General features: G+C 41.4%; 1 protein-coding gene across 1 annotated transcript in view; it reads right to left on the bottom strand.

The window, feature by feature from the left end:
• LOC109261043 (ankyrin repeat domain-containing protein 26-like) overlaps positions 1-15,825 on the bottom strand; it is a 181,114-nt gene that overhangs the window by 101,673 nt on the left and 63,616 nt on the right. The window contains exons 8-10 of the mRNA XM_053909495.1: positions 14,708-14,798; positions 10,826-10,862; positions 6,174-6,246 (exon numbers count right to left, since the gene is read on the bottom strand). Of these exons, the coding sequence (XP_053765470.1) occupies positions 6,174-6,246; positions 10,826-10,862; positions 14,708-14,798 (201 nt within the window). The remainder of the gene's footprint in view (positions 1-6,173; positions 6,247-10,825; positions 10,863-14,707; positions 14,799-15,825) is intronic.

The raw sequence follows: 15,825 nt of genomic DNA, 5'->3' as shown, positions 1-15,825 counted from the left end.
GACTTAGTCGATTAGGCACCCAACTTTGCAATTGCGAAAAGCAAAGCAAAAGGTGGAGGGGGGAGTTAAGATGGCAGGGGAGGGGATCAGAATTTCCCTTGTCCCTCAAACACAGCAGTATTGAGGTCACAACACTTGGAATACCAGGAATACAGGCTGCAGAGGGACAGAAAAATCTCCGCAGGTGCAGAGTGACAGCTTGGCGGGACAGAAGGGTGTGTATGAGAATTGGGAGAAATAAAATGGGCAGCACAGGCATGGAGTGGGGGAAGGCCTTTGGTGGAGAAACGAAAGGAAGGTAGAGAGAGAGAGGCTGTGGCAAGTGCATTTGGATATGAGAAAGCCTGTCCGGACCACAGACCAAGGAGAGGTCCAGAGAGCCAGTTTCTACTTTGGAAAACAGCCTTAGAGGGTAAAAAACAGAATTTTCAAGGTGGCCACACTTTCTCTCGACCAGAGCTACCACCTCCCATGCCTGGTGGGGAGGGAGCCGCCCCTAGGCTTGGTAGCAATCTCAGGGCTACACTGGGAGAGAACACCTTGAGTATGGTGGAAAGGGGAGGTATTGCCCTGCCCAAGGGAAAAAGACCGTGCAGGCACGAGCCAGAGGCCCTCTGTCCACTGGGCAGAGTGGCGCAACTCCACTACCAGGTCCGAGCAAAGCGGGATCCTACAGGGTTTTGAATCCCAGCTCAGTACTCAGGTGGCACAGGGGACTGTGCAGCAAGGCAAGCCGGCTCCCCAGGCTATTCCGTGAGGATAGCCTAAACAGTGAGTTTTGAGACACCTCGTGTGGGCAGGAGAGATGGGGTGTCGCCATGTCTCTCCCCATGACCAACATCGTGGGGCTTCAGGGAATGGACAGTGAGCCTCAGTGAAGGCAGGCCCATTGCACCAAACCCTGACACTCTGTGCCTCGTAACTGCTTCTCTATAGGAGTGAGACTGACACTGATGGGACCAGACAGCCCCTGCTCTAGACCAGCACAGCCACCAGTCCCAGGCACCAATAGACAACTCTCCTCCGGTTTTCTATCTTTGTTTGTTTGTTTGTTTTCGTTTGAGTTATTATTCTTTTGTCTTTCCTTTTCTTTTTTAAAGTTTATTTCTTCATTTTGAGAGAGAGAGTGAGTGATCAAGCAGAAGAGATGCAGAGAGAGGGAGAGAGACAGAATCCGAGCAGGATCCATGCTCTCACTGCAGAACCTGGTGGGGGTTTCGAACCCACCAACAGCGACAACATGACGTGAGCCAAATTCAAGAGTCAGACGCTTCACCTACTGAGCCACCCAGGCGCCCATCTTTTCTTTCCTTTGCTTTCCCTTTCTTCTCTTTTCCCTTTTTTTCTCTTTCTACTCTCCTCTTTCCCCTTCTCCCTTTGGAAACAGCCTAGTAGTCTTGAGTTGACGTGGGTCAAAGCTAATTATATATCTACATTTATCTCTATATCTTAATATATACCTATATATCTATACATAGATATATCTATAGATATATCTATATATTTTTTTTCCCCTTTGTTCCTCTGTTCTGGTTCTTTGTTTGTTTCATTGTACATTTTCTCTATACTTTTCTAGATCTCCTTCTTCATTTTCCTCCCTCTCTTTCTGGATTAAGCCCTATAGCTCCTTTGAGTCACTTCCTGGTCTTTTTTTCAACTCCAGTCATTTCTCTTTTTGTTTGGGCTAAGGATTCTTCCCCATCTTCTTCCCCTCTTTTCCAGGATTACTTCAACAAACAAATCAAAGCACACCTGGTGGAAGGCCCAAACCGCCACTCCAAGTAGCGAGAACAGCAGCCAAAGACGCACCGAAAGAGTGCACACAACACACTCAAAAAAAATTTGTTCAACGGCCAGGCCCTGGACAGTGTAGGAGCTCTTTTTATTACAGTAGTACTCGCAGGTGTGGGACACAGAACAAGCTATTAACACACACGAAGGGCCGGAATCTAGCCAAAACGACGAAATCACAGAATTCCCCTCAAAAAAAATTCCGGGAAGAAAGGACAGCCAGAGAAGGGCTCAAAAGAGACAGAAACCATATATGTGAGCACATTTTTTGGAATGACACTCACAAGACGCATAGTTGCGCCTGAAACCACGCATAGAAGACGGCAGACAATCTACTGCTTCAGAGATCAAGGACCTAAGGAATCGTCATGATGAACGCTGAACATGAAATGGTGTAAAGGAGATACAAAGTAAACTAGATGCAGTGACGGCAAGGACGGGAGAAGCAGCAGACAGAATCGGTGAAACAGAAGATACAATTGTGGACAAAGATGAAGCAGGGAAAGGAAAGGAAGGAAATGACTAGATCACGAGGCAGGTACTAGAGACCTAGGTGATTCAGTGAGATGAAATATTAGCCAGATCCTAGGAGTCCCAGAAGAAGAAGAGTGAGAGAAAGGGGCAGAAGGTTTTTTTTGAACAACTTATAGCTGAGAGCTTCCCTCATCTGGGGAAGGAAACGGGCATCCAAGTCCTGGCGGCACAGAGAATTCCTTTCCAAATCAACAAACCCAGGTCAACACCACGACATGCCATAGCGAAACTGGAAAACTACAAAGATAAAGAGAGGATTCTGAAAGCAGCTAGGGACAAACGGGTCTTAATCGACAAGGGAAGACACATAAGGGTAGCAGCAGACCTGTCCAAAGAAACTTGGCAGGGCAGAAGGGAGGGGTAGGAAACGGTCAATGTGCTGAATGGGAACATCTGCGGCGAAGGATCCCTTCCCAGGCAAGGCTGACATTTAGAACAGAAAGAGAGAGAAAGGCTTTCCCAGACAAACAAAACCTAATGGAGTTCATGACCACTAAACCAGCCCTGCGGGAGATCCTAACGGGCGACTCTGTGAGTGGAAAGCAGCAGAGACTACAAAGGACCAGAGGCCTCACCAAAAGCATGAAACCTTCAGATAACACAATGACACTAAATCCATATCTTTAACTAATCACTCTGAATGGGAATGGACTCAATGCCGCAATCAAAAGACACAGGGAATCAGAATGGGTAAAACACAAAACAAAACCAAACAACAAGATCCATCTATATGTTGTCAACAAGACACTGATTTTAGACCCTAGGACACCTCCAGGTTCAAAGTGAAGGTATGGGGAACCACCTATCATGCTACTAGAAGTCAAAAGAAAGCTGGACTCGCCACACTTCCACCAGACAGACTAGATATTAAAGCAGAGACTGTAGTAACAGATTCAGAAGGGCATTGGATCATAATTAAGGGGTCTATCCATCAAGAGGAGCTAACAATTGCAAGTGTTTATGCCCCCAAAGTGAAAGCCCACACATATGAATCGATTACTCACAAACATGATTAAAGGTATACATACAAATACCATGATTGTAGACGACTTTAAGACTCCACTCATGGCAAAAGGCGGATCGTCAAGGCAGAAAATCAGTAAGGAAACACAGATCCAATGTGTCATTGGACCAGACGTATTCAGATATACATAGATATATATTGGCCTCATATATATACATTTATATACATGGATATCAACACCGATATATTAAGATCTTTTCATCCAACAGCAGTAGAACGCACATTCTTCTTAAGTGCACATAGAACATTCTCCAATGTCTCCAAGTGACATCCTGGGTCACAAAACAGCCCTCCACAAATATAAGAGGACTGAGATCATACCTTGCATATTGTCAGATCACAACAACGAGCACTTGCTCATTCTTTCTCTCTCTCCCTCCCTTTCCAAGAGAAATGCAAACATTTCAAAAACATTTATCTCAGCCCCTTCCAAGAAAGAGAAAAACAAGAATAATAAACCTTGTGGGGCAACGAGTCCTGGATGGAAACCCCACACAGACAGTAGAATTCCATAACCAATATGTTGACAATGGAGTTGACAGAGAGTGATGTACTAAAAGAACAGACACTAAAGAAATAGTTTCTGCAAGGACAAATTAGGGTAGGGGTAAACCATTAAAAACGAGCCTGGTGCGGGGAACACATATGTGGCACAGTCAGTTCAGCATCCACCTTCAGCTCATGAGTCATGATCTCACGGTTTGTGGTTATCAGCCCCACGTTGAGCTCTGTGTTGACAGCTCGGAGCCTGCAGCCTGCTTTGGATTCTGTGTGTCTCTCTGTCTCTGCCCCTACCCCGCTTGCACTCTGTGTCTCTCTCTGTCTCAAAAATAAATAAACTTTGAAAAATAATTAAAAATACCGTAATAAGCATGGGTTGAGAAGAGGGAAAAAGGAAAAAACAAAACAAAACAAAACAAATGACCAATCAATCAAGCATGAGCTTAAGACAAAAAAGAAAAGGAAAAATGTGAGCCAAAGAAGGTAAGTGGAAACAACATACATTTTTCAACAGGTACATAAGTAGGATTGGGAATATACTATGAAAAATAGTCCCTTTTAAACCTTTTAAAGATATATGTCTTTATATATGTGTGTGATATATATATATATATATATATATATATATATATATATATGTGTGTGTGTGTGTGTGTGTGTGTGTGTGTACGTATAGGTGTACATAAATATGTATACATATAAGTGTGTATTTATATATAAGTGTAAATATATATGTGTTTATATGTGTATATTATATATATCTCTACCGATATCTGTCTATCTATATCTATCTATCTATCTATCTATCTATCTATATCCATATCCATCTATCTATGTATCTATGTATATAATATTTATGTAAAAGAGAGGCTTTGATTCACAGTATATCCCTAATAATACTGACTCTTATCACTCTACAGTTATCTGGTTATAAATACTGTAATAAAGAATTTAATTTTTTTCACTATAAATAAATTGTTCAATTCCTGGCATCTATCGCTTCCGAAAAGCTAGAAATTATTACTAGACTAACAAAAGAACAGAAAAAGAGAGGTTCCTAACACGTCAACTTTCACTATGGAGGAAGAATTGGGAATGAGAATTCTAGGAGGAAATGGGAACCTTTAAAGGATGTAGGTAATGGGACACAGATGGGGTTAAACAAACCAAGGCTGAGGACTTTTTCTCTGCACTTCTAAGCTCACAATGGGAGGATACCAAAAATATACTGTAACCTTCTTTCTTATGTAACTCCTGATTGCCTCAATAGAATTCATTTGCGTGTATACATGTTAAACACTAAAACGGAATATAAACTGAAGCCTGACTTTTTAAATTCACATATTTAATTGTGATATATCATGCGTATTTTGTTACTTTTCAAACTCCATTCTACGGAATTCCATTTCCCTACTCATTTGTTCACATTCAACAACCATGACATTGCTTCTTCCAAGCAAGACTTTATTTTAGGAGCTCCAGGAGTCAAACCAGTGCGTTTCCTAACCTCCAGGAGCTTATCATGATTTAGGGGCTTTGAAATGAATACTGAAATAAATATCAGATGTCTGAAACTTTAAATTTTAGAATCTGACACAAGGACTAGGAGGAGATAGTGTTCAAAGCTAGAATGGGCAAGATTTCTGAAATTAGAAATTTGACACCTTGGCTATGAAGAGCCTCTGCCCATAGAGCTACTCTTTTCAGCAAAATACGTATTCTTCGGGGAGATGCACAATTTTAACTTACTCTTCATGGAGTTATTTCAAAACTACAGGGGAACACCTTTGTAAGGTAAATGTTGAGAAATAATGTAAACATCTAAATTTCTACATTTTCTACTATGGTTTTATTCTAAATGTAGAACAAAGGATAGAGCCAAAAGAAAATCCTGTATCTCACCAAAATAAAACTTGCCCGGGGCGGGGGGCAACCTACAATAGATACTTGGACCCAATCACGTTTCATTTAGGCGTGAGTATTATCAGTCATGTTACGATCACAGTAAGAATCCTTATCCTTAAGCAAACGTCATATTGCCTCCATTGTGGGAAAGCTTTTCCCACTATAATTTGACGGTCATTATATATTTTCCAGCCCATTCTTTTATCAGCCTCCACCTGTAGGATTTACCACAGTACAACAAAACAAAACAAAACAAAACATTCAACGCGTCATGTATCTGTAAAGTGGTTTGTTCTTGCCAACTTTCCATGACACACATAAAATGATGATACACAGGCTCCTCTTAAATTTTCAGAGTGAATAAGGGAGAAAACTCAATTCAGAGCAGGAAAGTGAGTTTCACAGGAGGGTACTTTACCTTGGTACCAAAATCTAAGTCTTGGCTAGATGAGGTAGACCATGAATCGTCAGGACCAGGTTTGTCGGAAAGCCTTTAGAGCAAAAAAATACAACAAACACATGTTCATTCATTTAAAAACAAAATTTAAAAAAGTTAAGGGAAAGGTCACCTATCTGTTTATTCCACGAAGTTTCTTGGTATAATGAAAAGTTGGCCTCTGGTTTTGTCATTAAGTTTTATTTTAATTCCAGTAATAGGAACATCCAGAGTTATAGTAGTTTAAGTTGTACAAAATAGTGATTCACCAACTCCATACTCACCCCGTGCTCATCATGACAAGGGCACTCCTTCATCCCCATCATCTCTTTCACCCCTCCCACCACTCACCTCCTCTCCACAACCATCCGTTTCTTCTCTGCAGGTAAGAGCCTATTTCTTGGTTTGTCTCCCCTTTTGTTTCCTCCCTTTGCTCGTTTGTTGTTTCTTAAGGGCTACATGAGTAAAATCATATGGTATTTGTCTTTCCCTGACTTTGCTTACCATACTACCCTCAGGCTCCATCCAGGTGATTGCAAATGGCAAGATTGCATTGTTTTATGGTTGAGTAATATTACAGTGTGTGTGTGTGTGTGCATGTGTGTGTGCGTGTGTGTGTCTGTGTGTATGGATATACATACACACACACACATACATTCATATAGGGCTTCTTCTTCGTTCACTCAGCTGTCAATGGACGCTTGCGCTGGCTGTTGGAAATAATGCCGCAATAAACACAGGAGTGCGTGTGTCCCGTGGAATTCTTGTTTTTGTATTCTCTTGGGTAGTATCCAGTAGTGCAATTACTGGATCATAGGAGAGTTCTGTTTTTAATTTTTTGAGGAACCTGCATACTGTTTTCCACAGGGGCCGCACCCATTTGCATTTCCACCAACGGTGCAAGAGGTTTCCTTAGTCTCCACATCCTCGCAAACACTTGCTTCTTGTGTCTTGGAATGTAGCCATTCTGACAGGTGTGACGTGGTATCTCGTTGTAGTTTGGGGAGCATCTTTTCATGTGTCTGTTGACGATCTGTTGTTGTCGTTGGAAAAGTGTCTGGTTATGTGTACTGCTCATTTGTAAACTGGGCTTTTTTGGAGGGGGGTGATGTTGACATGAATCAAGTTTTTAGACATTGTGAACACTAACCCTTTACTGGATTTGCCAAATATTTCCAAATTTGTTCTCCCATTCCAGAGGTTGCCTTTCAGTTTTGACTCTTTCCTTCACTGTGCAAAAGCTTTGTAGGTTGAAGTAGTCCTCAAATTTTATTCTTGCTGTATTTCCCTTGGCTCAAGAGACATAACTAGTAAAATGTTGCTACAGCCAAAGTTAGAGAAATGACGGCCTGTGCTCTCTTCAAGGATTTTTTTTTTTTTAGGGTTTCAAGCCTCACACTTAGGTCTTTAATTCATTTTGAGTTTATTTGTGTGTATGGTACAGAAATTGGTCCAGGTTCATTCTTTGGCATGTGGCTTGTCCAGTTGTCCCAACACCATTTGGTGAAGCGACTGCCTTTTCCCCACTGGATAGTCTTTCCTGTTTGTGGAAGATGAACTGACCATACAGTGGTGGATTGATGTCTGGGTTTGCGGTTCTATTCCACTGAGCAATGAGGCTATTTTGTACGCCAGTACCCACAATACTGTTTGGATACCACACACACACAAGCACATACAAACACACACGCAGACACACACACACAATGAAATATTACGCAGCTCTAAATGAGAATGAGATCCTGCTATCTGCAACATCATGGATGTACCTAGATGGCATGAGGATAAGTGAAATAAGTCAGACAGAGAAAGACAAATCCTCTATGATTTCACTTCTGTGTAGAATGTAAAAAGGGGAATCAATGAACAAACAGAGCAAAAGCAGAAACACACCCATAAATGCAGAGATTTGACTCTTGCCAGAAGGGAGGGGAGGTGGGGGGATGGACAAAATGGGGGAAGGGGAGAGGGAGTTCAGGGTTCCAGTTATAGAATGAATAAATCACAAGGCTTAAAGGTACAGCATAGGGAATCTAGCCTGTGGTATCGTAATAGCCTCATACATTAACAGATGGGAGCTACGCTTATGGCGATCACGGTGAAACATCCAGAGTTGTTGCATCACATATTACATTGTGTGTCACGTAGACCTCCGTTTAAGTAAACGTATCGAAGTTTAGGTTTCTATGTTATGAGTGGTAGTACTAACTAGAGATTGAAAGACTCAAAGTTCCCAAGGCCAACTTTGTTCCCACACTGGTCTTGCCTTGTTTAGGTCCATAATAACTAGCAAGACACTCCAAGCCTTCAGGGGCATTCAGCTACCCAAGGAGGGAGACTGTGATCAAAATGGTCCTGGTAGTTGTGCCTCTATTTCTCTATATGCTGCCTGAATATTTTCTTCCCTATGAGCTCCCACTCCTACATCACTCTTTGGCACGGTTCTGTGGCATTCCCCAACCTTTCAATCTGTAGGCTATGAAGCCATTCACTCCTACAACAAGGATGGGCTCCAATGACCGAGGGTAGGGACCATGTCCTGCTCCTGGAGAACAAGCGAATTGGGAGTCTCACTCATCCACACAGTCACCTCAACATAGGCATGTTATCACCGATCCAGATGAAGCTCCCTTACTGATTTCACAAGTCAGACCTACCCCTGCCCAGCCCTACAAGTACATGGGAAGGGCATCACAGATTTAGGAAAAGAGGTGGAGTGAAGAGACAGCTTGCCTTGGGCCATACATCTCTGATGTTCGGAATCTTCACCCCCACCCCCAATTCCTTGAGAGGATCTAAGCTATCCTCCCTCAGTTGGGGTGGAAGTAGGGGATATCATATTTCTATCTGCTGTAAACAGACTCTTCCCAGAAGCTCAAATGATTTTTAATCTCTCTCATCAGAAAATCTGAGGTATGCTCGCACCTTTAATGAAACCAACACACACAAAAGCAGAAAACTGATCACGACCCTCTTGAACTCTCTATTTGAATATGCCTTTCTAAACAACTCCCCTAATCCTGGGTCCTTCATTCCTGTCATTCACCTTTATCTCACTTGGCATAACCCCCCACATTCTGACATCTTTTCTCAAACTCGTATTCCTAACCAACTCAGTGTTGTTCTCCTTGAAACCTGGTCTCCTCTGCTAATTCGATTCTTACCCTCCTTCATTGTATTCATTAGACCCACTCCCCAGCCTTCTATTATTAAAACAGTTGCCTGCAAGATCAAGACAAAAAAGAAGGAAGGAAAGAAAGAAAGAAAGAAAGAAAGAAAGAAAGAAAGAAAACCAGAATTTAAATCGCATTTCTGTCACTTATCATATCCAAATAGGTCACTTCAATCTCTTTTGAGTTTCCAATTCTCCAGGGAAACAACCATTGGGCAAGGAGGTGAAACATAGGTTGACGGACCAGAGGGTGTTTTGAGGAATTAATCTCTGTGTTTCCCTAAATCTGGAGATTCTAAGTGCTTTTGATTTGGCCTCTGGAGTAATGGAGAGTCCTTAAATGGCAGAAGTGGGGAAATTATTGGGAAAAAAAAGAATAAATACCAAGGAAAAAAGAGAAGAAAGTCAAAAGGCAAAAACACAGTACAAAAAGTCATTGGAAAAAAAAAAAAAAAACCTCCAAAAAACCGAAAAGCTTCCTAGAACTAGACAAGGATACTAGCCCAAAGGGAAACCAGCCTGGGAACTTAGGCAACAGAGAATCATATAGCAATATCCTCGAAATAGAGAGTGAGTTTAGTTAATGTAACATGGTCTACAACTAGATATCCTTCCCTTACAGAAAACTCATTTGTCTCAAGAAGAGGGGATAGCACTACATGTAAGGAGTTGCCTGACGACATCTTGCTTTTTATGGAAAAGCCTTGACACCATGGCCATAGCTGACATCCACCCTAAAATCTCGGATGGTAAAAACAAGGGAGTAGTTACCACTACACTAATGACTTTGGTTGGCACTAGTGGTCAAATATATGAGGCCAAATGCTTGGACTAACCTGGGTTCTTAAGCAAACCCTAAATTAGTGTTCCGACATCATTACCTTTGACGTTCTGAGTTGATCTGCCTTAGGATCTGTATCTTCATCTCAGTGCTGCTGAGGAACCAGGGAATGGATGTGGAAGCTTCACGGGCTAATGGGCAAAGCCCCTCAGCTACCCGTTAACTATGGAATCATGGTCGAGTCATCAACCTCCCTGAACCACAGTTGCCAAAGTAATAAAATGTAGGCTACAACAGCACAGCTACTTGGCAAAGCTATACAATGACTATATAACTGAACAGATGTTACCCATAGGATATAGTGTCTGGTCCAGTGTAGAACACGCAACAACTGCTTTTGTTCTCTGCGTTCCCTTAGGAGACACATAATTTTCAGTTCATTCATTCCCTTTCCTTTCCTTTCCTTTCATTATCCGTTTCATTTCATTTCATTCCTTTATACTTTAAGAGTGAGTGCCCACAGAAATCGGGAAAGATATCCCAAGGAGGCTGTGAGCGCAAAACCCGACATGGGGCTTGAACTCACAAACCTGAGTTGAAATCAAGAGTCACACCCTTAACCGACTGAGCCACCCGGGTGCCCCAGCAAATGTCATTTTTACAAATCCACAAAAATCCTACCTGGCTACAGAATCTTCCTCAGCATTCTTATCTGCTCCTAAAGAAGAAAGCAAAATACATGTTAAATCAACAATCGAAAAATAGAGGAAAATTACAAGTGTACGGCTTATGATTTGTTAAAAAGTATTGCTTTGGGACCACACCTGGAAACCACACTACACTGAATGGTAATTATACCATTCGTAGGCTTAAAGCACTAAGAAATCTTACTTTCTCCTCTATATTGACCAAGAGCAAGAATGGGTTTTATCAGAATTTGACACCTACAGGGGAACTGATGTTTACAATGGCCATCACTGACCGACACTGTGACACTGGAGGAAACTGGTATCGTTAGGAGAATGATTATCATGAGCTGACAATGTCAGACTGAAACTAGCATGATTTTTCTGGACTTCCACTACTAGAGGAGTTGAAAGAGAGTATCTTTATTTTGCTGTAACACGGCAGAACCTCCCCAGCTCTTCAGCAGACACTCTTCAGTTTTAGGAGGAAACACCCCCTCACAAAGTGTGCTCTATAGCTATTGTACTTTGCAGCATGGCCAAACCATAGCAAACAGACTCTCCCTGGTCTTATTTCCAATGGCAACGTAAGAAGGAAAGATTTGGCCTTCCACTTTGATATAGTTCTAACCTCTTGAGGCTGTCTCCTTCCATTGCTAGAGAGTCTATCTAGACCCACCGCACATCACAGAGGAGGATGATCCCAATGTGAGTGCTCTGTAGTGGTTCATGAGGTCATTTTTCTCAACCCTCCTCATTAGGTGACACACATCTAGAGAAATCATACTTTTTGTCATGGAAGGCAGAGGTCATCAGATCCTCTACTGATGAGCAACTAAACAAAACAAAGGGCAAAGAATATCTAGAATGCCTACATTCAATTACCAGGATATTTTCGCTTTCTAAACATTCAAAGACATCCACTCTATGATTCTAACTACATGACACCTGGAAAGAGCAAGGCTATGGAGCTAAGGGTTGGGGTGAATGTAGGGAGAAACGGGCACAGCACAGAGGACTTTTCAGGCAGTGGAACTCTTTCACACGGTACCACAAAGGTGGATCCACATCATTACACATTTGTTAAGACTCATAGAATGTATAACACCAAGGCTGAACACTAATGCAAATTAGAGACTTGGCCTCCAAATGAAGAGTTCGTGTCCAGAGAAAATGCACCACTGTTGTCAGGGTGCCTGGGTGGCTCAGTTGGTTCAGCGTCCAACTCTGGATCTGAGCTCAGGTCATGATCTCACAGTTCATGGGATCAAGTCCTGCATCAGGCTCTGGGCTGACAGCACAGGATTCTTTCCCCCCTCTCCCTCTGCCGCTTGGCTGCTCACACGCATGCATGCTCTCTCGCTCAAAACTCAACCAAGGAACTGAAAAAAAAAATTCCTACTCAAAATGGACCACTGTCGTGCAAGATGTTAACAACAGGGAGGCTAGGCGTGTACGGGAGCATGGTATGGTATATGGAGACTCTCTGTACTTCCTATTATATTTTGCTGTGAACTTAAAACTGATGTAAAACATCAGGCTTACTAAATGTATGAAACAACAAAAACAACAAAATATGGTTTCCTTTGAAGCTACTCTTAGCATATACTAACTCATGATACAGTCACCTTGAACATTAAAATAGAGATCAAAGTAACACAATAGGGGTACTGTCTCCCATTTGGAAGTATATGAAAATGCATAAACAAAACACAAAAATACAACAGTTATTTGTATACTTAGGCAACAAAACAATTGATGAATATGATCCAAAATCTTATACCTATAAACAGGGGTTCAGCACCATAGGAATCAAACCTGGGTTCTCCATATAATTACGAGATTTTCATTCTAATTTTAAATCAAAAATCATTATGTTGATCATACCTCAGAATCATAATGAAAGCTTAATCACATAAAAAAAAAGATTATAATGACCTCATATTGCCCTAGTAATTTTTATACAAATACCTACTTCATATGGATGATGAAACTGAAACCAGTACCATGGTAACCATCATGTTACTTGCTAGGAAAACAAAATTTGAAGACACCACCAAAAATGACGTCAGGGCTATAATTCCTATGCAGAACAGATTTCATCCAGCAGGCCAAAGATGGCTACCCTCAGAACATCCTACTTGAATGACTGGCCCTTGGTTGTTCCCTGGGATCTTGGATTTAAGGAGGGTTCCCACCATTCCCTAGCTGGTTAAGAGTGGTTCACTGTGCCTAAGTGCTGGTACAAGCAATGTCCTCAAGGCTGTACACTTGATTTCCTTGGTGGAAACCTGGAATTTTGGGACATGCTAAGGAGAAGATGCCTATGTGATTAGCATTTGATGAAAACCTCGGGCACTGAGTATCCATAAGCCTCGTACTGGCAGACCACATTTCACTTGTGCTGTCCTAATTTCATGCTGGAGGAATTTAGCACATCCTGCTAACTCCATAGAGAAAGGATTGCTGGAAGCCTGCGCTTGGTTTCCTCTGGCCTTCACCCCATGCACCATTGCTCGGTGCTCATTGGCCTTTCTAGCCTGTCCCCATACCAAGCCACACGCATGACTACAACTATATGCTGAGTCCTGTGAGCTCTTCTAGCGAATAATCAAATCTGGGTGTCATTGGGATGCCTCTAACACAACTGCATTATATGAAATTTTATTATTTCGGTTGATGTCTTTCACGTGGTTACAGTCAGAAGGTTATGTCACAGAATACCTTTCCTGGAATCTCTTTTCTTGGTGTTTGCCTTGAAAATTCCTACATCCCTACATATCCATTTGAAGAAAGGTTTAAAAGGAATAGATGAAATCATGATGTCAGAAAGTGTGAAACAAGCAACAATCTTATTTTACTCTAAAAAAAAACAGAGAAAGAGAGCAAATCCTGGTGATTGCCCCTATGTTCTACCATATAAAAGTTCTCTGAAATATGAAAAATCAGTTAATTTTCTCCAACTACCTAGGACTTAGTTCATTTTTCTGGCAGATAGGAATCAAAGAAGTAACAGGGATCATTCTACAACAATCAGAACTGTCAGACAGAATATGAAAACATACTACTGATTATAGTGTTCTTTTGTTTCTTTTCCTTATGTTCCTAGAACATTAAAAATATAGTTCACCTATTAAAGGCGGTTATCGCCAAAATAATCAAAACTCACAAATACGGCATCCAAAATGTCAGATGAGTTATCTTGATGTCTCCCTATCTGACCCTCCTTCCAATTCTCTTATTTTGCCCTAAATGATACTACCGTATGAAGTACCCCCATTTTATATGGCATTAACGTATATACATTTATCACTGACTACAAATGCTTATGTTCACCCATGGTAGTTAGGACATAACTCTGCATCATCAGCTAGGTCAGTCCTTACTGTCTTGCCAACAGTGAGCATCACAGTAAGAGTGGGGACATTTGGGGATACTACTCTGACAAATTCTGGTACGAGAAGCTCACCTGAGAGTGTTGCTGCATTTCAAATAGTCTGCTCTTCCCTTTAAAGGACTAGTGTATTTTACCACCTTCCAGTAGAAACACAATACACACCGGCTTACTTTCCTTCATTTACTCCCTGTAGTCTCCGCCATTCACATCATTCCCTGTTTGGCTCGTCTCTTCTTTCCTGAGGTTCCTTAGGCCTTCCAGTGTCTTGAAAGGGAACTAGCCATTTAGCTCCTTTGGTGGCACTCTCAATTTAATCTGTTGCTGACACCACATACGATATGCAACTTATCTCCTTTTCACATCTCTTTCTCTTTCCTATGCACTTAACAGGCCGCTTTCTTTAGATATTAGAATATATCAGTATTCCTGTTTGAAATCAACATTCTGTCAAATGACCTTTGAATAAAATACAGTTCTTACCTTCTACTTGTCCATTTAATACACTTTGCCCTTTCTGATCCACAGCTCCAGAGACATGAGGAACATATTTGTTGGGCTTCTCAGACACACACTGTTAAAAGTAGCATCAGTAATGAGTTGCGTGAAGACTTCCTAATCCTTTTCCAAGAAAATATCTGAATTTATGATTTTAATAACTATCAGACTTACAAATAAGAAAACCGTATTGAACACCAAAACATTTAAATACAAAACCTCATATGTGCTCTCTTGATTCAGCGTCCCTTTGAATCTTCATTTGGCTATTGACTCTCTAAACTGATCATGGAAGGCCAGAATAAATACTTTCAAAGGCAGAAGCCTGGCTTGTATGCAGATTTCAAAAAGGAACTAACAAAACCCCTTCCTTTGCATTCCTGACCCAAATAAAAGGACATTTGAAATAAGGTTTGAAACAAAATCTTTAAAAGTGTACTTGCTATAAATGAAAACTGCTTCTAATAAAATGGCAGACATTTGTTTCAGTGTCAATTCATACCTCACATGATCAGAAACTTTGGAGTATATCATGTTGTGTATCAACAAAACACTGTCGTAGCTGCTGCTTCGTTTAGGTAAACAGAGGCTTGACCTTTTTCTTGACGAAAGAAGGGTTGGATCGAATGGCAAAGTAGTAAGAAAAACTTTTCTTAAAATTATGATGAACTAGTAGCAGAAACAATGTAGATATAGGTATGGAACTCTTCAGAATGTGTAGTAAGCATTCAAACGGCAAGTATAAGAACATGTATGTCTTAGTCACCTAAAATGTGCCAAGCACTCATTTCACTATGCACATTTTCTTTTTTACACACAACAACAATAATGATGATTATGATGATGGAGTGAGCCTTCCTACAGCTTGGTCACTCTAAGACGTTGGAGTAAAATGATGATCCGTGGTCCTCTCTGTCCAGAATGTCCCTCGCCACGGTCTACACGACTGGGCCTTCTCATCTTTCACTTGGCACCTTTTGCCACTCTCAGATCTTTTCTGACTACCAAAATTCCCACTCCCACTCTCATCCTCATCCTCACTACAAACGCCCCCAATATTCTCTCAACTAACATTGTCCATCCCCTACCGATGAAGCCTTTAT

The sequence above is a fragment of the Panthera pardus genome, unplaced genomic scaffold (genome assembly GCF_024362965.1).
Source record: "Panthera pardus isolate Hobbes unplaced genomic scaffold, ASM2436296v1 HiC_scaffold_21, whole genome shotgun sequence".
Classification (NCBI taxonomy): Eukaryota; Metazoa; Chordata; class Mammalia; order Carnivora; family Felidae; genus Panthera; species Panthera pardus.
This window is presented reverse-complemented; position numbering and strand designations above follow the sequence as displayed.